The following is a 20474-nucleotide window of genomic DNA, read 5'->3' as shown; positions in this document are numbered from 1 at the left end:
CAGTGGAGAAGAGTTGTGTAACTTGGTGATGCAAATGCCCTATTTTGCGCCTCTCTATCCATTTCCCCTCTCCTGGTTTTTATAAGTATTTCTGTTTGTATGTGTGTTTCTGTTTTTACATCGCAGTTCTAGTAAAAGTATACTTGTGTTATTAGGATTGACAGCATCCTAACAAAATTACATTTGATGATTACAGGGATGTAGACAAAAAGCCAGTAAAACTCACACTTAAATGAAAAAAGGTTTGACATTTCAGTTCACCTATAGAGTTTTACTTTGAGTTTTCCCTTCCTCATCTTACCTTTTTAGTGCTGTAACTCCCTGACACAGCAAACATATTGAATTTAGGATTTGGCTGAATCTGCTTTTTCTCCATATGGCTACAGACATGGCTTTCCATGTTCAACAGCCCTGGCAGCTATAGCTGAGATTCTCAGCCAATAAATACACCCACCTCAGTCACTTCACATGTAATCATACCAAAAAATAAATAAATAAATCATCCAAAACACAACAGAATACACAAGAACATGTATTTCTTAGAATCTCAATGCATGTCATGCTATTATGTAAAACAATGGGGGGACCTGCAATGTGTGAAAACAATACACAGATTCATTGGGAAACCCAGCACTGTGTAATTAGCAGCTGTTAACATAATAGAGGTCAAATAGAAGAGAAGACACAGAAAAGCCCAGCTTCCCCTAATCTGACAGAATCCCTCCCTCCTGAAATTAAAAAAAAAAAAAAAATCAGATAATTTGCAGAGACAGTGTGTGGCATGAAATCCTTATCATACTGCAAAACATGTCTTTCTCACCCAGCTCTGACGTCCATTTTTTGCTTCCACTTTTTTCATTAACATTAACCCTGCTTGAGAGGACCCACAGAACTGTGACTGAATCAAACAATACTGAAACACATCGGCAAATAGACACCACCACTGAGACGATGACTCATACACACTTTGGGCCACACTGAAACGTGACCAACATAATCCGAGTCTTCTCTGGTTATCTGGAAAAGAAACATATTGTGATGCATTCACATTCTGAGTTGTGTGTCTGACTGGATTCAGTCCCCTTCAAATGATTTTTTTTTTTTTTCATTTTTAGAGCAAAGATGTCTGGTTTTGTCCTGCGTCACTGCACGAATAACCAACAGGATTTGAGGGTGGGGTCGGGGTTCCTTCATGCTGTCAACTTGCGTGTTCCTCTACGTCACATACCATCATCTCCTCTGTGCCCAAACAATGCATTCATGAACATAACTGTCCCCAGCGTTATAGCTACTGTCAGAGAGAGAAAATAGCCATATTTACAGATGGATGCCTTTGCAGCACTGCAGTTTGATTTTTTTTAAATTGTATTTTATTTTTTTATGTTATTTCATTTTTGTACTGGTTACCTTTTATCTCGGTATCAAGTGTCAGAACAGACTATTCTACCACTACAATGTACAGTTGGTCAGATATTAAAAACAACCTTTTAGAGCTTATAGCATACATCCATTTATCATTTTGTGCTCTTTCATCTCCCATGAGTCACTCTGAGGATACCTGGGGGGGGGGGGGGGGGTACAAGCCAAAAAACAGTTAGTGCCTCTGACCCTGAAAATAGAGGTCGTACCAGCTTTACATATTTCCCTCAGTGCAAAGAGACAAGGCCATGGAGGTGCTCGTCTGTACACAGAAACAGATCAGCTTCAGTGCTGCAGCTCAGCCGTGTAGTACGATCACAGTTAAATGATTGGATCAGACTTGATCACTGTATTGTAAACGTGCAGCTCATATGTTGCAGCTGAGCGCAGCCATCTTGTTTCTCCAGGAGTGAAATCACACTGGAGGCAAATCATGACTATGGCAGCATGATGTTCCCACCCCGCCTCCAACCCCCCGGTGGCTATATCGCGGGGACTGCCTTTGCCTGAATGTGCTCAGTGTGATGGGGTTCGGTTTATAGGGTCCTGTTTGCTGGATTCCCCCAGAATACATTATGCCCCCCCTGTGCGCTTTTAAGCTTGCGAGACCATTATCCAGCAGCCCCCAGTAAGTTCTTATCAGTGGCAGCCAGATGGAGAGCGCACCAGCAATACCTTAAGACTTGTTGATCGAGCGGCACTAGCAGAGAGGCTGTCATTGTGGAGGGGTTCTTTGGTTCAGATTAGCATCTTTGCTTTTTTTTCTCTATTTAATAATTGCCAAGAGAAGTCTCATTAATGACTATTATTTCCTTTGCTGGATTTATTTGTCAGCCTGGACAGCTTTAAGAGATTAAAAAAAAAACTGCAGGTTAAAAGAACATGGAAGCATGTTTTCTTCTCCATGTCTTTGTCTTGCTGTGCATATTTAAAGGCTATAATGAAACTCATCCTACACTGTAGTAGAAGCTTGTTGTTGTTCGCCCGTCAGACTGAATCTAATCAGCTGTGGTAGAGCAAACTGTGCATTGATGGGTGTTTGCATGATGTGTCAGACTGCAAACAATAGAACATGACAAGAGTGTACTGGATACAACACTGTCCTCTAGTGCCTCTTACCACCAGCAGCTCCGTGGTGTGCCACGCTGAAGCAACCCTGCTGTTATCCAGTGGTCTGATGCAGTAAATAAGACAGAGGATTAGACACTATGTGAGCGAGAACAAGAAAATGTGCATGTATGTTTTCTTTCTCTTTTCCCCCAATAAAAGGCTGAAGATGAGACTATGATTTGCATGTTGTTGACTGCTACACCAGTCACCACATGTCACTGCAGGAAAAATGGACAAGAATAGGCACCCACCAGTGCGCAGACTCCGGCCCCCACCTCAATTCTACCACAGGGGGAAATACCCATAATGCACTACTTGATGCTTTTGTATTGAATTGGCATCGCATTGGTGCTCTGACCCACTTTTTCAGCGGCAAGCAGGTTATTTTTGAGATTTCATTTGCAGGAAGACCAAGGGCAAACGAAAGGTGAAGAATCTCACACACACATACACACCCCAACCAACTGCCTGTTCGTTTATTGGGGAATTCAAATCTGTCCCCACACCTGTCATTGCTGAGTCTGTGCACCCTGCCTGCCACAAAAAATGCCAGTGGTGTTTAAGTGTGTCTGTCTAAATGCAAGACAGGGTAACTCTGATGACTGCTGGGATCTTGTCAAGTCCTCTCGTTGTGGAGATGTCATTTTTGCTTAGGGGGGAATGTATCATCGAGTTTAAAGGTTGAGCCTGCCTCTACCGCTGTTCTGAAACACTAGACACACCCTGCAGACATACTGGGGATATATACCAATTTAAATACCACGGGTGACTCTGGTTAAAAAAATAAATAAAAACATATTTTAAAAAAGGGGGTAGGAGCTAGCCTGTCTCTGTATCAAGGTAAAAAAAAAAATATCCACTCACCAGCACCTCTAAAGCTCACTGTATCCTATTAAAGATAGTAGAAACAGTCCCCTGGCTTCAGCTTAGCACAAATGATGGAAACAGGGGGAAACTATGCCTATAAGCTATAAATTTGTTTATTTTGTACAAAAAACAAAGTGTAAAATCAGCACAGTGTGGCTACTTTTTTTAATTCATGTCGTCAAATTAAGCTGACTACAGGTGGCTAGCTGTTCCCTGGTTGCCAGTCTTTGCACTAAGCCAAGCGAACGTTTCATCTTTAATGTGTATGAGAATGATATCAATCTTCTCATCTAACTATCTGCGACCTGAAAACACAAAAAAACTGCTACTTACATGTAACACTAACAAACATGCTGTTACATGCACACAAATGTCATGGCACATCATTAAAAGCTGCAAACCAACAATAAGCCCAAGGAAATGCCAACACAAGCTGAGCACCGTTATTCAATATCTTACAATAATCTCAGTAATTGTGAAAAAGTGACATTATGCTCATTGTTTTTCAGGCCTAGAACTATGTTCCCCAGAGAGCATTTAAATCAATTGCTCAAGTCTGAGCTCTTTTGCTCCATTACAGGCCTTGTAATCTTTTTGTCTGAGGCATTTATTATGCAGCAGGTCTTGCACAGGCTGCCAGTATAACAAAACATAACCCCATTCCATTTGAACTCACCGGTTCAAACACATTTTACTTGCACCATTAAGAGGGTGATTGGTGGTTATTACAAGCTACTCTCTGTGAGAACGTCCAGATGCTCTTTTTGTCAAGGTCAGAATCAAAGCTGGACAGGGAGGAGGAGGAAGTGGAGGGGGGCTGAATTTGTACCCATCAGGCACTTGGAGCCTCTGCAATGACGCGGCACCTGCAACCAGGAAAGGCACAAAATGGAGTCCCAGCTGGCCCCACACCAGTGTGAGTCAAAGGGCCGGGGGAGGAGGAGAGAATGCTTCAGGCTCGATTAGGCCCACATCCTATCTCCATCTTCAGCTCTGAGCTTCATCACCCTGAGTCATTAGCTCCAAAATCACAGCTGCCACTCTGGTGTATTAGCAGGTGGGGGGCTGCATTTTGTTGCCTTATTTAGGGACATGCTGACCAACACGGGTGGTGGAAAAAAAACAAAATAGTCAATAACCTCCTGTACCTTACTCTCAGTTTTTCATTTCAGGATTTGCAGAAAACCTGTCTTCATGTCACGTCCTGGTGACAGGAAAGCAGAACTGACATTTGTATGCATCAGTAGGTGGGAAGAGATGAGAGCTGGCAGAGATACACCCACCCTTTTCTACCGCATGCTGCTGAGCAGACCAGCGTGCACCTGTCCCCTCTGGCTGTGAACGGGCTGCGAGGAACTTAAGCTTGTGGACGGTCGCCTCTGGTGGCAGGAAATGTTTCTACACAATCCAAAACTCTTAGCGACCTTCTCTGGTTTATTTTGGGCTAATAGATGAGACAAAAAAGGGACGAAGAGGAAAGGATGGAAAAGAGATGGAGAAGTGATAGGTAATGAGAAATGACTGAATGAGTTCATAACAGAAGAGGGTGGAGGTTGGGGAGGAGGGGACAGACAGACTGGGGTGTGAGAGCGAACGATAAGCAGATAGCTGGCGTGTGAATGGGAGTGACAGTGACAGAGTCCCATGCAAAGATAAACAGCCTGGGTGCAGCCCCTGTAATGGCTGTGCACAAGTAATTTGTCACTCCATGTGAAAAGCAAACAGCAGGGAAGGCAATGGCAGCACTTTGCACTGACACTTACCATCGCCCAAGGATGTCTTACCAAGCTTTCCCATCCGTCTACACAACTGGTGCTGCCCACTCCTCTGGTCAACAGATAGACTGAATATAAACCACATGCAGCTGCATCATAGTTCATCTTACAGAATTTAACAGAAGCTATGTTCAAGATTTGTGTGTTGATGTTTTATTTTAAGGACCTTTTACCATCATTTGACCTGGGATCAAGTGATTATGACTCCCAGTCTGAAAGGTCACAGATGCAATAGTGCTATTAAAAGCCATGTGCAGAGGTCTGCTGTCATATTTTGGTACAAGACATTTAGAAACTTCCTTGGATAGAAACAAAAGAAACAATCTGTTTTTATTTTCATTTGTTGCCAGTTCATGACCATTAACTTTGCAATGAGTGCAGTTTTTAAATCTCTCAGTTCAATTACAGCCTATGTAATATCACAGAATGATATCAACAAAATTATTTTTTTGAATGTAAAGTAAAACAACTAGTCCTGGAAAATTTCAGCTGACTATCCACCATTTTGGATTAAATAAGAATAGCAGTGATTTGTAAAAATGATCTTATGTGTGAGCACTGCCATCTTGTGGTTGTTTCGAAACACTACACACGTGTGCTCTTGAATAATAAAAAAGTCCATTATTTCAAGAACTAAAAGCAGCTGTAAATTTCCATGGCTATCTAGTACAAAATATACATCCTAGGTGTGTAATTGTGAATACTAAAATGCATAATGAAAGTAATCAAAATTTCTGGTCCCTTTGAGACATAAAGTAACTTCAAGAAATGCAACAATGCTACCCAAAAACAGCAGTTCAGACTGAGGCAAAAACAAACAAAACAACATTATTTTGTGAAGGTGTGGTAATGTTTCACCCCTTCTGTGAAATTAAATAATCATCAACCTATTAAAATGCTTTCTGTAGCACCCCCCAGCTGCTGCATGTGAGAATGTAAAACCCTCGGCCTTTTCCCTGAGATGGGCAGAAGCTCGCCGTTGGCTTTCATCTCGTCTATTCTCCTGGACAGGTCAGCATCGCTGTCAATGACCAAGGTGCACCTTTGGGCGTAGCTGACCAGAGTCTCTTCTCCTTGGCGAAACATGCCCACCAAGGGGACCATGTCTTTGCCCGCAAGGTGGAGCTCGGCAATTGACGCTGTGTTTGCGATGGTGTTGCGGTCGATTCCCAGATGGCGGAAAGCTTCGCTCATGCTCTTCTTCTTGATGAAGGCAGACAGGACCTGTTTGTAGCGGTGGATGACGTACTGGACACCTGTGGCTGGTGAAAAGAAAGGACGGGGTATAAGCTTTCCAGTGGGATTGGAAATAGCTTTTTCATGCTTCGACTGTTGGTAATGGATGTTTTGTATGACTGTGGTTAAAGACTACCTCTCTTTCTGCTGTAGTCCTTCCCTTTCTTTGACCTTTTCTTGTCCTTGTGGTGTTTCCGCCTTTTGTGTTCACTTGAGGCCGCTGACACTTCAGATGAGTCGGACGCTTCAGAAGCGCTGTCGCTACTGTCGGAGGAGCTGGAGGAAGCTCTTTCTCTCTTCCGAGATTTGTTTTCCGACTGCTGCACTTTGGTGGGTTTAGTAACTGTATGATCAATGAAAATAAGAGAAGTGATCAACAAAGGTAAATAAAAGCGGCCACTAAATGTAAATATTCAGTCAAACACAGATTCGGATACTGACCTTCCATCACTGGATTGGGTGAAGCAAATGTTGGCATGGAGCGATTACTTGTGAGGTTTTCAATCTGGCTCCTCAGGAACTTGCGGTCCTGCATCAGGTCCTCCACCTGTCTCTCCAGTGCAGCAATGCGCTCCTGTTTGCTTTCCAGCATGCACTGCAGCTTGGTGATAGTCAGCAGCACCCTTGGGGGCAGGCTTTCTACATGTGAGGCGGCTAGAGAAAGGGGAGACAGGCGTGTGGAGAACATTTCAACACACTGGTTATGTACTGCTTTGGCCACAACTCGGGGGTTTGAAGACTATAAATCCCATGAATCATCTGTAGTATGGTCTGATTTATTTTCTTACACCATGGTGTGAATATTAATGTGACACTGTTGCTCACCTGACATGGCACTGCTGGGTGTGTTGTCCTGAACAGCATCTGTCGAGGCTCCTGATTGAAAATTCTCCCACTTGATGATGCGGAGGTCATCCTGCTCCTGCTTCAGCCAGGCCGGAGAGCTGAGCCTGTCCTTGGTCCTCACAGAGCTGGAGTCGATCTCTACACAGGGGGAATAACCCGACGGCTCCTGCTGCCACACAGATGACATCTCTTCAGACCTGGGAAAGGACAAAACATATGTTGTTATGGGTCATATATTGTAGAAATGGTCCAAGTAACAGATTCATGAAAGGTTTTCCATATTGTAGATGGTGCACTGTTGATACTGCCTTGGATGGAATGACATTCCAAGACCTACACATTTATTTCTAACCCTGTCCTTGTCTATTTATATTTCCAAATGTATAGTGTAGGTAAAGTTACTAAACCAAAGCAAAAACCTTTCAACTATTATTGACTCCTCTATATATGTAAAGGGTACTGTGTACACAGTGTCATGGAGGAAAAAAAGGTTTGTATTGACTGGAACAGTTTTTACTGTTTGTTTTGAGGACAGCGTGTGGATAATTAAATGGTGGACGACTGTCAAGACAGACAAATGGCATTGGCAACAGGTTTTGGCACATTTGTCACACCAGGTCCTCTTACTGAGGTGAACTCAACATAACAATGAAGCCTGCTGTCCAATAAAGCCTTCCCTTGCCAACAAGTTGGTTAAAATTGAATCACTTTATTGTGGTTGACAATTCAGAAGCTTCAGCATGAGGCGCTGACTTCCTCCCCCGGAGCCTTCAGTAACAGTCCACCCCAGTGGTTCTCAATTTTCTTCTGGCATGCACATGCACCCACATTTTTTTTTATCAATCATTACTATTGATAGGGGAAGTAACTAATAAAAAAAAAGGATCTATGCTGAATTTAAGTGAAATAAAGGTAAGCACCAGTTTGTTTATATTATATATAAACCATGTTGTTGTTTCAAACAGAAGCATTTGCATCATTCAGACGGCTCATGCTCTTGCAATGTTTGCTGTCAACAGCTGGCAGCGAGTAAACTTGGACTAAAGCTGTCTCCATAGCAACGAGATACGGATCTTGTGATTATGAGATCTGTATCTAGTAGTTAAGAGATAAAGATGTTATAATTATCTTTTCGGAAATGTAAGATGCTATGCCAAATTTAGAAGACAGAAGTCATAATTACATGATAAAACTGCCAGTTAGTTTTTCTCCAGTGTATCCAACATGCTCCCACACAAAATAATTCAATCATCAGCTGAAGAATGATGCATGAATAGTGTTTATGTAGGATTTCATTCATTGCCTGAATTACTGCAACATGTTACATAAACTCCTGTCGCTCAATATTAAAATAATATTAAAATGATAAAAGCAATATTACTTCAAATGATTATTTATAATGCAATGGACCATCAAGTCAGTGACTGTATATACTGTAAATGCATAAGCGAAGACCAAATGCAGCTGAGACATGCTGGAATGTGTAGCTGTAACTTCATGATGTTTAAGGTTTGTATTTTTCACACTTCAACTGCTTCAAAACAAATCTGAAAAATAAATGCACGATTTAACTGTGACTTATGAAAGAACTAAAGACTGTATCTCATAATTATAGATGCCATGACTCATAATTATGAGAACAGGTGTTCAACCGTATTCTGCAGCCTGAGTGGGACAATCAACTTTCTTCCCACTGCAAACATTATAATTATTCTTCCATTCTTTATTGTTTTGATAGTTGTTATCTAACATGGTTGTATCACAGCACTTCAGATGGGATCACAGTCACACCTGTTCATGTCAGGTTGTGCTGTCACAGCTATCAGAGGGCTAATATGCTAATAGGCCAACTTTATGTGATAAAGTCTGATCAAAATGTTTACGGTGGCAGTACGGCTGAAAATCCTCCTCAGGTCACAGAACACAGTCACACACCACAATGTCAGCTGCGACGCATTTTTAGATTGCATGATGTTGTTTCTGAGAAGCATCTCATACTGGTTCAGCTGCTCCTGGTCAAACAGAGCAGGTGAGGTTTCTAATTGTGAAGTGCTTTACGTATAATTATGAGATAATGAGTGAAAATTACAAGATGCAAAGGCATAATTAGATAGATAAGGCCTTCAGTTTTTCTTCTTTGGTTATTGTAATGGGCTTTTTTGTAATATATGAACAACAGTAGTCAGTAGCAACCTATATACAAACTAATATTCATAAAACAAAAGATCACACATGTATTAAGTGATTCTTCATTCAATAAAGGCTCAAATTAAAGCTTTGCAGCCCAAAATAATCCATTAATCCATGTAAGAGTTTCTGCATGGAAAGAATTCATTACTTCATGCATGTGATTCTTCATGAAATATGGGGGGGTACATATATAAATATATCATGATCACCTCATGCATACTCAAACAGGAGAACAATACATGAATCAGTGTAAGGGCTGAGCTATTTTCATCATTATATTAAATGAGTTAATATTCAGCTTGTTCATGCAATTACATGAACAGACCAAAAGCTGGCTCATCGCCTGCTGAATACTGTAATCTTCATCATCTGCTTTCCATGACATCATCAGGTTTGTGGCCCTTTGTTCTGTTAACGACTGATTATTAATGACTGATAAACAACCATTGCTGCGTCTGTGTGATTTTTCTTTTATTGCTACAGTGTGTGGTGCATCTACCTTTGTACTTAATAATGGGAAACAAAACTAATAGCAATCTAATGATTTATTAATCCAGAGCCACATGAGTTCATGATATATCACACATGAATACATTCATTAGAACACAATGAATCATGCATTAGTTAAGCATTAATTAAGAATGAGCTGTGGAATTTGTGCTCACTTTTTTTTATTTTAGAACCAGGCGTCAAGCTTTTCTTGTGTTGCTTTGTGGTGTGAATAAAGAAAAGCTGGTTTTCACTGTTGATGTCATTTTGTACTGGACATGTGAATCAGAATCAGATGATGTAGAGAAAAAATGTCTAATCATTTAAAGTCAAAGTCAAGTCTAGTTTATTTGGCTCTATAAAACGTCTCAACGGGGCAAATCTCTGTAGGAAAAGCTCCACAAAAATCTTACTAAATGGACATCAAAGTGGGGAAACGGCAGTGTACTCACCTCTTCATCAACTATCACAGGTATACACTAGAGCTTGATTTAAATATAATATAATTAGGTAAATTCTAAACACACATGAATGTGCATCTGCAACAAATCCATCCAACTTTAAGGACAGATAAAAGACAGAGGTGAGTAGTAGCCTTATTTCACATCAACAGAGTAGTATTCACCGCTTGTGTCTCTCCAAGATTAAAATTCAGAAGGCAGAGATCAATAAGAGGCTCTGTGTTACAGAGGATAATTCAGAAGATGGCTGAAAACTTCTGCTTCAAAACCTCAGTGGAATCAAACTGTAGCGTGTAGAGACATGCACACAGACTTTCAAGTGTGCTCTCTTCTTCCTCTTCAACCCTGAGCAACTCCACTGGTAGAAAAATGTAACAAACAGTGAGAGAACAGTTTTCTAAGTAACAGGTCATAATAACTAATGCGAAAGCCATGATAATTTAATGCATGAACTAATACAGGATGTATCACGAATTCCTGTTGCTCTCCACAAAGCAATGATCAAGCCACTGTGAGTTTAGCTGACTAGTTGATCTCGTCACTAGTTAATGGTCCACCAACATATGCCACTAAATGATTAGTGATTAATGATTAATCCAGTTACAGAGAAATGCATTTGATCAGCCTCTCTGTAAGCAGAACCTCACTGAAATATGAAGCCATTTTACCAGACTTGTGGTCAGGTGCAGACACCTATATACTTCTGCATGACCCAAAGACCACTGTTTTACAATATTTTTGTGGATTTTCTGCTTCTCTCTGTTTTATATAATTTCTTATTGAACAGCTGTAAGTTTCTGAAGTTGGTCAGACAAAGAACAATAGTGCAGACGTCACTTTGGGATTCTGAAGACAGGCATTTTTCACTTTTATGACATTTTACAGATATTAATTTAAAAAATGCATGCGGTGCATTCAGGTGCCTGTTACCTGGATGCAGGATTTCAAACTGCAGCACATGAAAACACAACATTTTGCTCGCGTTTGTTGCAGGAAGTGGAAATCACCGTTTTACTTAATGTTTCCATGGAGATGATGATGGGACTCTTCTCCGGAACTTGTGCATGCTGCAGCATCCAAACACAAGTAACGAGTGAGTGCTGCAGTGATTAATCTGCTCCCTGCACCTGACATAACGTGTAAACATTAATTACTCTCATGTAAATGAACTACGGCAGTCTGCAAGGACATTTTTACATTTTTCAATGACAACATATGGGGCACAAATAACAATAAAGTGCAATAATTCAACACCTGAATCAGGAGGCCTATTATATCTATCACTTATTATTTATTGCAGGGATAAAACCGTGTTTTAATTAATATTTTTGAAAAGCACATCTGGAGATAGAAGTTCATGAACCTTACAGTGAGACAAAGCTGTGATGTTCAGTGGGCTTAAAGGGGCCGACCATTTCTTCTTGCACTGCTGTTAATTAGCTCCTACCAAGATGGATGCTAATGACTGTAATTACCAGGGAAAAGGGGGAAAAGGAGCAACAAAGCCAGTGAAACGCGCAGAACAACGTACCTTCAAGAGAGCCCAGTGACCGAGACTGATGCCGGTGATGTTCCCCTGCTTGTGTGGCTGCGCCCTGACGCCTCACTGCGTGTAAAACGTCCCGATTTTCACAAATATAAACACGGACGAGTGACAGAGATGCGGGACCACAACAGGCATGTCTGAGCGAGAGGCGGTGCCAGGCAGCGCCGCCGAGACCGGAGCATTACGGTGCCTTCAGGCGCTCGACGGAAAGTCGTATTTCTCCCAACTATATTAAAATATATTAAAATTCCGACGTGAGAAGCGCGTCAGATAAACACTGCCCTCTGTTATGCTATTTTACATCACTCCCTGTGCAAACTGGTACCACACTGTGTAATCATGTTGGACTATACTGCCCTAAGCTTTAAATAGCATATTTAAATCATATTTAAATTTAAATAATTAAATTAATTAATGAAACAACCTTAAAGTTACTTAAAAAGAAAAAGGATGTGAACTGTATGATACAGCATTAAACATAATTCAGATCCACATGCCTGGAAAAGTAATCTTTGCAAAGTGCTGTACCACTAGTACAATATCACTTATCATGGGTGGCGCTGGTGTTGTTAATTTTATTAGTTTGTATAGAGCCCATTTGTTGTTAAGTTGTGCATCAAGTCATTAACACCGAAAAAGGTGTTATTATGTTTATGCAGCCTGAACTTAATTACAAATGTACATATTTCCGATGGTACCTGAAGGCAGCAAAAGAACAGCGACAAATTTAAAGGGGGCGTGTCCTTTGTGATATAAAAGATTTCCACTCACTATGGTGGTTGCTTTGATTAAATGCTTTGACAGCCAAAGGATGTTTGATAAGGTTGTCATGGGAACCACACTGACCTGCTCCATGGGTGGACTGATGTGCTGCCATGACAACTGTATTATTATGCATAAAGAATTCCACGGCAGCTGTTATGATTAGTCCAACTTCACAAAACCTTTCACCAAACTTGTCCACACACGCAACACAGGCTGTAGGATTTTATGCAGTTTTATATTGATATTCTCATTATTGATAAGTTGTTGATAATGCACTACAACAGCTCCTTAGTTATCAGTGAAACAACTCACTGAGGCTGCATGTGTTTTATGTGCCTGATTTCACCAGAATATGAAACACAGTCAGAGGACAAACAAGACCAGACATGATGATGTTACAGGGACATTTATTTGCAGTTAAACTAAACTTCTTTGGCTATAGAGAGACAAAGTATTCCCACGACCAAACTGACGTCCTGGTTGATGTCATGATCCCATGTCCTGCGGTTCACTTGAGCATCTACTCAGCTTGTTGCCAAATGTTTACAACAGTGGTTATGTTAACAAATCTCAGCTGCCTTATACAGACACACAAATGACACAGACATCAGACCATTCAGATGTCAAACGTTCAGCTCACCTAAACATCACAATCAGTTTTTCTCTAATATATCCTCTGGCCTAGTCAACTAAATAATGCTATATATTAAACTCTCTATCGGGTTAGTCGTAAAATACAAAAAAATATATAACAAGGTGAGGTGTATTTGGATTTGTCAAGTTTTCCTAGTTGTATTGGATAAAAAATGCAACATATTGTAAATCAACATATAGTTTCTTTCAATAAGCAACAGATATAATATAATGATCTCTTTTGTGAATGAGCTTTGACGACAATTCAGAGAATCCATTCACATAACATTGCATGGCCTTCATGTCATCAGCAAATATTCCTTCATTACAAACTTTCACATTTCTTCTTTAAAAGCTCAAACTTCAGGCCACATGAAGTGATTGCATTAGTTTTAACAGCAGTCAAGTTCAACAGTCACTCAGATCCGGACATGGAGGGTGAAAGATAATGGCTCGGGGGCAACAAATCAAAAGTTGACAAAGAATGATTTGATCTAAAACAGTATAATACGTATATGACGGTATTGATATAACACTATTGTCTCATGGGGTTAGTTCATGCAGCAGCAGAAGGACACACTAAACCTATAGCTGACTTTTTTGTTTTTGCCAGTGTAAAAACATGTCTTATGTTCATAACGTGATTATCCTATCAAGTCCTGAACCACCTGATCATATCACTCTCTGTGAAATTGCATCAGTGTGACTACAGGCGGCTCTTGTGTACACTGGAAATGGTATAAATTTGGTGCTTGTTTACAGTGACTTTGAATTACTGGCCACTACATACAGTTAATGCTGGTAAAGGTGTTAAGAACCGAATCTAAAAACAGACTAGGAAACAGGCAGTGTTCGACAGACACAGTTTCACACACTGGTAAGTCCAAGATAGGGGCGTCCAGTTCAATGTCTGTGGAAAATAATAGTTAAAAAGTGAGTCACCCACATTCACAGTTACACAGTTTAGACAAGACATGAGCCGAGTTAATTCTTTCATAATTTCCACCCTCCTGCTCCCTATATAATGTCACATGGAGAGACTGAGTTGTGTTAGTTGGTTAGACAGAAAACAGCAGCGCTCTCTGTATAAACGTACTCCGCCGTCTCTGTTCTCTGCCTTCGCCCCACCTGCCTCTCCGGTCTTCAGTGGCAGATAGCCACGAGGAGACGTTTAAAGTCGCCACTGCACTCGTCCTTCAGGGCGTCCTTCAGGGACACATCATACTTCTCCAGGTACATGTCTTTGATGGTCTCCAGGTCATACTGTTGGCAAAATGACAAACCATTAGACATTAGACTTAATAATAGCAGGGTTAAAGACTGGTGAACCTCGGTGACCCCTACCCTGAAAATCAAAGGTTTTTCATGTAAACCAAATAAAAGAAGATGCAAACTTCATACTGTAAGGTGAGGTTCATACTGTAAATGAGCGCATTTATACGAGTGAATGCATTTCATTATCTCGGCATCTGAACCAAAGCATCCAGCCTTTTCACACTTGGCTGTCTTTTCTGAATGCCAGAATAGCCTCTGTAAGTCTAAATAAGTTTGACTGTACCATAAAAAGCTGCACACAAGCATGTTATTGGTTTGCTGTATGACCTAATGTCCCCCTGTAGTCTTCTTTCTTGTCTGCCTGGCTTTCAGCAACAGGTTTTCTCTGCTGCTGAATTTCTTGCCGGGAGCAGATGGTGGCGATTGTCTCTTGACAAGAGCTTCGGCCATCGTTTCATTTACAAGACAAGAGGTTATAATATGCCCTCTGAGCAGCCACTTGCTAGTCGCTATTGGAAAATGATGAGACGGGCCGGAGCTAGCTGGTTAGCATGCTAACTTCAGTAGAATAAAAGATGTGATAGAGACAAGAGTTAACATTGGCGTTTGCTCTTGGTGAGTAAGGGACTGAAGAATGATGCTGAATTCACAACGTTTCTTCCAGACTGGTAGGTAAACAGCTGTTAATGCTAACGCTGGCTATGTAGCAACAGCAAAACTCACAGTCAGCTCCTTTAAATATTGATAAAATAACATAAAATGGTGGACATCACAGCCTGCTGAGCTCAAATCTGTTGCGGAAAACGATGGGATTTTGGTTGCATCAGTGGTTTTGAGCTTTGAATGACAAAGAAGTGATGGAATACCTCCGCGCGACACACAATGATGCGTATAAGGGTGTCCTCATCCGTGCCTGCTCCTTTCATGGCCTTGTTCAGACGCCTGGCAAAGTAGAGCTGAGGGTTCTTTGCAACTCTTACTGTGGGGAGAGAGGAAAGGTTTTCATTAAGTACCACTGCAGTTTACCGAACCTTATGTTCCATACAGTTGATTTATTCAACACTTCCCCCAAATGGGTTGTTGAGATACACGGTTATCTCATCAGGACAATGAAACAGATTCTAGTTTCATCATTATTTCTACAGGAAGATGACTGTTGATTACTTCAGGTCATAGACTTGAGTTTACTGCATTTGGACATTCAAGACTTTATATTTCATACCAACCCAGAGCAATGTAGCATTTCTTCAGTGTCCCAGAAGTCTCATTCTCAATGGCATCCAGGATTTCAGTTCCAGAGAGCTGTGGAGAGAAAATGACTAGTTGAATCACAACACTGGCAAAGACTTCGAGTGGTAACATTTCATTTTCCAGGTCTATAATTTCCTTTAGATTTGGGTACAGTGACTACTGATTTATTAGAGTGTTTGAATTAAAGGTATTCAGGACATTTTAAGTCCCATGAAATTACAGTATAGTTGCAGAAATTAAAGGGCAAGTCTGTCTGCACCTGCATGAGAACCAACACTTACACCAGGGTCACGTAAGATACCAACCCTGATCAATTCACATGCTAGCTGAAGATAACATGTCCCAGCCATACAAAGTGATACGCAGCATCACCGACCTGCTCATATATCTTGAAGGTCAACTGCAGCTGCAGGTAATTTCTAGAGGCCAGAATGTAGCTGAAAGTGGACTCATCTGTGCCAAAACGACCCTCGCCAGCCTGCATCAGACAGTTATTGTTATCTTTCAGGATGAATGAATCTGCTTTGAGACTCTTGTGAAGAAGAATCGCAGCGGAACTCAGTACCTCAAACAGGGAAGTGGCATCTTGTTCAGCCAGATCCTCGTCCACCTCGTAGCTCTCATCTCTGTTGCCCTGAAAGAAGTAGATTAAGATTACTTTTGCAGTGTGGTGAGGACTTTCTCTCTGACTCAAGCAACTGTATCTGTGCATGTGTGGGTGTGTTTACAGGGCATACTTGGGCACAGGCAGAGTGAGCTCGATTTCAGTCCCAGGACTGACGGGAAGACTTCAGTTACTTGAGTGGAGTAGAAACACGAGGCCACTTACCTCCAAAAGAGCCATGAGGAGGTTTCTTACATCCCCACTTGTATCTCCCTCGATATCTGCTATTAGATCACGTTCATGCACTGAGAAGAAAATACAATGCAAACAAAAAGAACAGTCAAATATAAGGCCAAAAATCAAGTCATACTGTTTATTTTATATCTCAGTACTTGAAGAGGAGATCCACCCTAAGATACTCTTGTACTGTGAGATACAAGTTTGTCACATTCAGTGCATCCTGCTCTGAATTTGTAATGGAGTTTTGTGGTGAATCCACTCTCCCGTAACCTGCCCTGTTAGCTAAAGTTGGTACTTGTCCTACATTTCCAAGTCTGGCCTGTTTTCCTTCTTAAAGTCCTGTGACTGCAGCGCCTTTTAACTTAATGACACTTGCATCTTCAATAATAGATCCTTTCCTGTATGACAAAGAATTTTGAGTCTAATCTTTTTATGTGACCAAAGATTCAGCTGGTCCTCTGCATTCACTGTCTGTGTAGGTGCACAGCTATGCAGTGAGCTAAACTGACCTCCAATAAAGGTTTAAGAACTTAACTGTGAAGCTGTGGAAACAGTGTTGGATAATGGTGATGAGTTATTACAGAAAATGGAGAGATTCCATAAACAAGAGTTAGACCAAAGGTATTATTAAAAATGAATTAGCACAGCAAGCAGGAAAAGTATGAACTGGCTATCACTAGTAAAGATCAATACTAAGTCTACATATGAAGTGCAGCACATTGACTATTCTAATAGACATACACACTGAGTCTACAAGCATAAAAATAAGAAAGTAACATGCATAGCATAAACCAGTAAACAGCACTACAAGAATGTCGCTACAGCAACACATTAGCCCAGAAGACTGTATGGTGGCTAGCTTGGTTAGCAGGAAGTATCTGACATAATGGTGGATGTAACCATGTCAGTTAAGTGGCACAAGAGTAATTAAAAGAGGATGAAAAATCAAGCTTCAGATGTAAAGTTGTGATGCTGGTGGTTGACGTTGGTAAATTGACTGTAATCAGCAGCAGTATCAGCGCTGTAGTCACAGTGAGCAGGAAGTTACAGCAGGATGGGCCTTGACTAAACAAAGTGTGACTGTACATTACGTGACTTAAGGGACAAGAATAGTGGAGTAAGTGGTGTATGTTGGCTAAAATGAGTCACCCCCCAGCAGTTTCGTCCAGAGGTCATGATACAAGGAAGGGAAATGGTGACGTTTCGCAACTTAGTGGCTGAGATGTTTAACTTTTGCAAATAATGATTTGTATTTCACCGTAAAATATCTGGTGTTATTTCAGGCTTCACTGCTTATTGCCTTACCCTGAAAGTAGCATTCCTTGAACATGGCAATGTCCTGTTGAAAACATTTAGATACAATAAATATCAAGTGAGAATATTTTACATCAAACACTCAAACTTAATTCAGTACATTTCTTCATTTTAATGTCAACTCACAGCGTTGGTGGCGGTGCAGAGGATTTCCACCAGGACGTCTTCGTCAGTGCCTGCTCCCTTCATGGCCTTCCTCAGCTCCTTCACAGCGTAGATGACGGGCGGGTCCAGCATGGCGAGGATGGCCTTCTCAAAGTTTCCCGACAACTCGCTCTTCAACACATCCACCAACTCCTGGCACAGAGAAACACAGTATCACTTTAATCAGGAGAAAGGAAAAAAAACTAAGGAGAAATTATATATTTGAAAGCCAAGTCATAATTGAAATTATATGGTAAAAGACATATAAATATAGATATTATTGTGTGTATTACTGAATGGCACTCACGTCATCATACTTGTCAAAATAGGCCTGTTTAATTTCCTGACGCTGGGCTGAACTGCGGTTGGCCAGGATGTCTATAATGGCCTGCTCATCCGTTCCTGAAAAGAAAAAAACAAAACAGACGAAGCACAATAATAAACAATGTTATTTGCAAGTAAACCATACAAGCACGCTACTAGAAATGAAAACAAACATTTCTCCTCCAACTTACCCAGGCCTTTGCAGGCTTTGCGGATGGCCTTGATGTCAGCTACGACATCAAAATCCTCATAGGGCACAATTGTTGGCTGAGAAAACAAAAGAACAGCCTCTCGTAAGACACAGTGATTATATCAAACTAAATTACTGTTTAAGTCAATGAAGTTCAGGGGGATTCATGATAGCCATGCAGGAGCAGCTGGCAGTGGGGGGAGGGGAGGACCATGACACAATGCTTTGGTTGAGGAATTCGGGGCCAGAAGTCTTTAAACAAACTTAGTGGGGGCTGTATGTATGCCAGCAGTATTCAAAGAGCGGTCCAGGGGCCAACAGGGGTCTGAAAAGAGGTTTTAAAGGGTCTCCACAATGGAAATATATCATCCTCAGCATTTTTACGATAACAAATATATGTCTGAGTCTTGTATTGGTTTGTATAACTCTGTTTTGTTATGTGATCATAACAAAAAATATTGTTGAGGACAACTTTTATTTATTGTCTGAATATGAAGTTGGATGTTATTTGACACTTGAAGCACTTTAAAGTAAATATGAACCTATTATGTCACAATAATGCATGAAAACACTATAAAAATAAAGTTTTTCTGAATGTGGATCGGTGTAATCGAAGCTGAAAAACAAGTGCAACTCTGAACCAATGAGCACAAAAGGAGAAAGGTACCAAAAAGACAGAAATGCGACTAAAATGAACACACATACAACAACATACAGATCGCCGTTCATCCATTCATCCAGTCATCTAACGGATCTGTGCTGAATTCCGCAGGGGAGTGGCTCTTTCTGCGTAAAGCCAGACACTGGTGTCTGTCACACGGTGTCATTTACTACGCTTTTGAATCGTCTCGTATTTAAAGAAACACCATTAAATATTCTGAACGTGACGCCTTAGCTCTTGGATTTGGTCGCACTAACCGAGATTAATCACGTTTATTTACGCTTTTACGCTGAAAAGAGCGACTGATCGACCCATCATGGAGAGTAACAAGGTTAATGTGTAAAAAAAAATGTAATATAATATTAACCAAGAAATCTCCGGAGGTATTGTGGTGATTAGAAACTAAATATTAATGTCCATCAACCGAAACTGTCGCTCACACGTCGAGCGACACACAATCTGCTGATTGTTGAGATTTTTTTTATTATTATTATTATTATTTCTCATCACCGGTGTGTGACTGTTTAAGTCGGCGGTTTGTCTCTTACCTGACAGTTTCCCATTTCGTGGACGTGAATCCAGCAGCTGACGATCCCTCAGGAGAAGTCTTGAAGCGGTTTTCTCAGATGTTCGTCCTCTTCAGCCCGATCCGAGGCCCGCAGACGCAGAAACCAGTGTGACGTCACTACGGTCGGGTTAACCATTTCCACGCAGCCACTGTTGCGCTTCCGTCTGTGGCCGGAGTCGGACTTTATCCTGCTTTATGGTGCCATGTTGTATCTTTTATGACATACTCCACAACTGACATTATGACATATATATGTATATATATTGCAATTTGACTTGTGTAACATATGACATACATATTTACCAAGTCTATTTTTTCTGTTTTCTTTATGTTGTGCTCATATTTTGCTTTATTTTCATTTCTTTTTTGGAGAGTTCTCCTTTGTAAGCCCTTCAGTGTTTTTTGATCTCATCATTATTTAGTGTACTGTTAAGTATTATGTTTTTTTTAAATTATTACAAATAACTGATAATCAGTATAACCATCAGCAAGCTACAGGCTTTATTGCATTTAAAGGGTACATTAGGGATATAAAAGTGATAAATAAGTTGGCATAGGTTTCATTA

The 20474-nt window shown here is 40.8% G+C and overlaps 2 protein-coding genes across 4 annotated transcripts; both read right to left on the bottom strand.

Moving 5' to 3' along the window:
* Window positions 1–5476: 5476 nt before the first annotated feature.
* LOC139625092 (coiled-coil domain-containing protein 106) lies at window positions 5477–12182 on the bottom strand. Of its 2 annotated transcripts, XM_071484711.1 has the most exons (6): window positions 11925–12064; window positions 11401–11520; window positions 7233–7450; window positions 6849–7061; window positions 6544–6750; window positions 5477–6433 (listed from the first exon to the last, which is right to left on the bottom strand). In XM_071484711.1, exons 3-6 carry the CDS (start codon window positions 7438–7440, stop codon window positions 6054–6056), a joined length of 1008 nt encoding a protein of 335 aa, XP_071340812.1. In that variant the 5' UTR covers window positions 7441–7450; window positions 11401–11520; window positions 11925–12064; the 3' UTR covers window positions 5477–6053. The 2 variants fall into 2 exon arrangements, with proteins under 2 accessions (XP_071340812.1, XP_071340813.1); XM_071484712.1 differs by lacking the exon at window positions 11401–11520 and having other exon boundaries at window positions 11925–12182.
* Window positions 12183–13094: 912 nt separating this feature from the next.
* anxa13 (annexin A13) lies at window positions 13095–20034 on the bottom strand. Of its 2 annotated transcripts, none has more exons than XM_071484707.1 (11): window positions 19889–20034; window positions 18681–18756; window positions 18473–18567; window positions 18148–18315; window positions 18013–18046; window positions 16693–16772; window positions 16429–16497; window positions 16240–16341; window positions 15839–15914; window positions 15479–15591; window positions 13095–14600 (listed from the first exon to the last, which is right to left on the bottom strand). In XM_071484707.1, exons 1-11 carry the CDS (start codon window positions 19901–19903, stop codon window positions 14481–14483), a joined length of 948 nt encoding a protein of 315 aa, XP_071340808.1. In that variant the 5' UTR covers window positions 19904–20034; the 3' UTR covers window positions 13095–14480. The 2 variants fall into 2 exon arrangements, with proteins under 2 accessions (XP_071340808.1, XP_071340807.1); XM_071484706.1 differs by having other exon boundaries at window positions 18148–18318; window positions 19889–20033.
* Window positions 20035–20474: the final 440 nt, after the last annotated feature.

Source organism: Trachinotus anak, unplaced genomic scaffold (assembly GCF_046630095.1).
Source record: "Trachinotus anak isolate AG129_WGS33_773 ecotype Australia unplaced genomic scaffold, CSIRO_AGI_Tana_v1 ptg000009l, whole genome shotgun sequence".
NCBI lineage: Eukaryota > Metazoa > Chordata > Actinopteri > Carangiformes > Carangidae > Trachinotus > Trachinotus anak.
The sequence above is the reverse complement of the archived record's forward strand: the minus strand, read 5'-3'. Positions and strand labels throughout refer to the sequence as shown.

Excerpts from the sequence above, each read along its gene's own strand:
- LOC139625092 (XM_071484712.1), bottom strand. The coding sequence starts at position 7,440 with ATGTCATCTGTGTGGCAGCAGGAGCCGTCGGGTTATTCCCCCTGTGTA. Across the intron at positions 6,751-6,848 it reads ACCCAATCCAGTGATGGAAG|TTACTAAACCCACCAAAGTG; the intron begins GTCAGTATCCGA and ends TTGATCATACAG. Across the intron at positions 6,434-6,543 it reads GGACTACAGCAGAAAGAGAG|CCACAGGTGTCCAGTACGTC; the intron begins GTAGTCTTTAAC and ends TCTTTTCACCAG.
- anxa13 (XM_071484706.1), bottom strand. Across the intron at positions 18,319-18,472 it reads ATTTTGACAAGTATGATGAC|GAGTTGGTGGATGTGTTGAA; the intron begins GTGAGTGCCATT and ends TCTCTGTGCCAG. Across the intron at positions 16,498-16,692 it reads TCCTCATGGCTCTTTTGGAG|GGCAACAGAGATGAGAGCTA; the intron begins GTAAGTGGCCTC and ends TACTTCTTTCAG.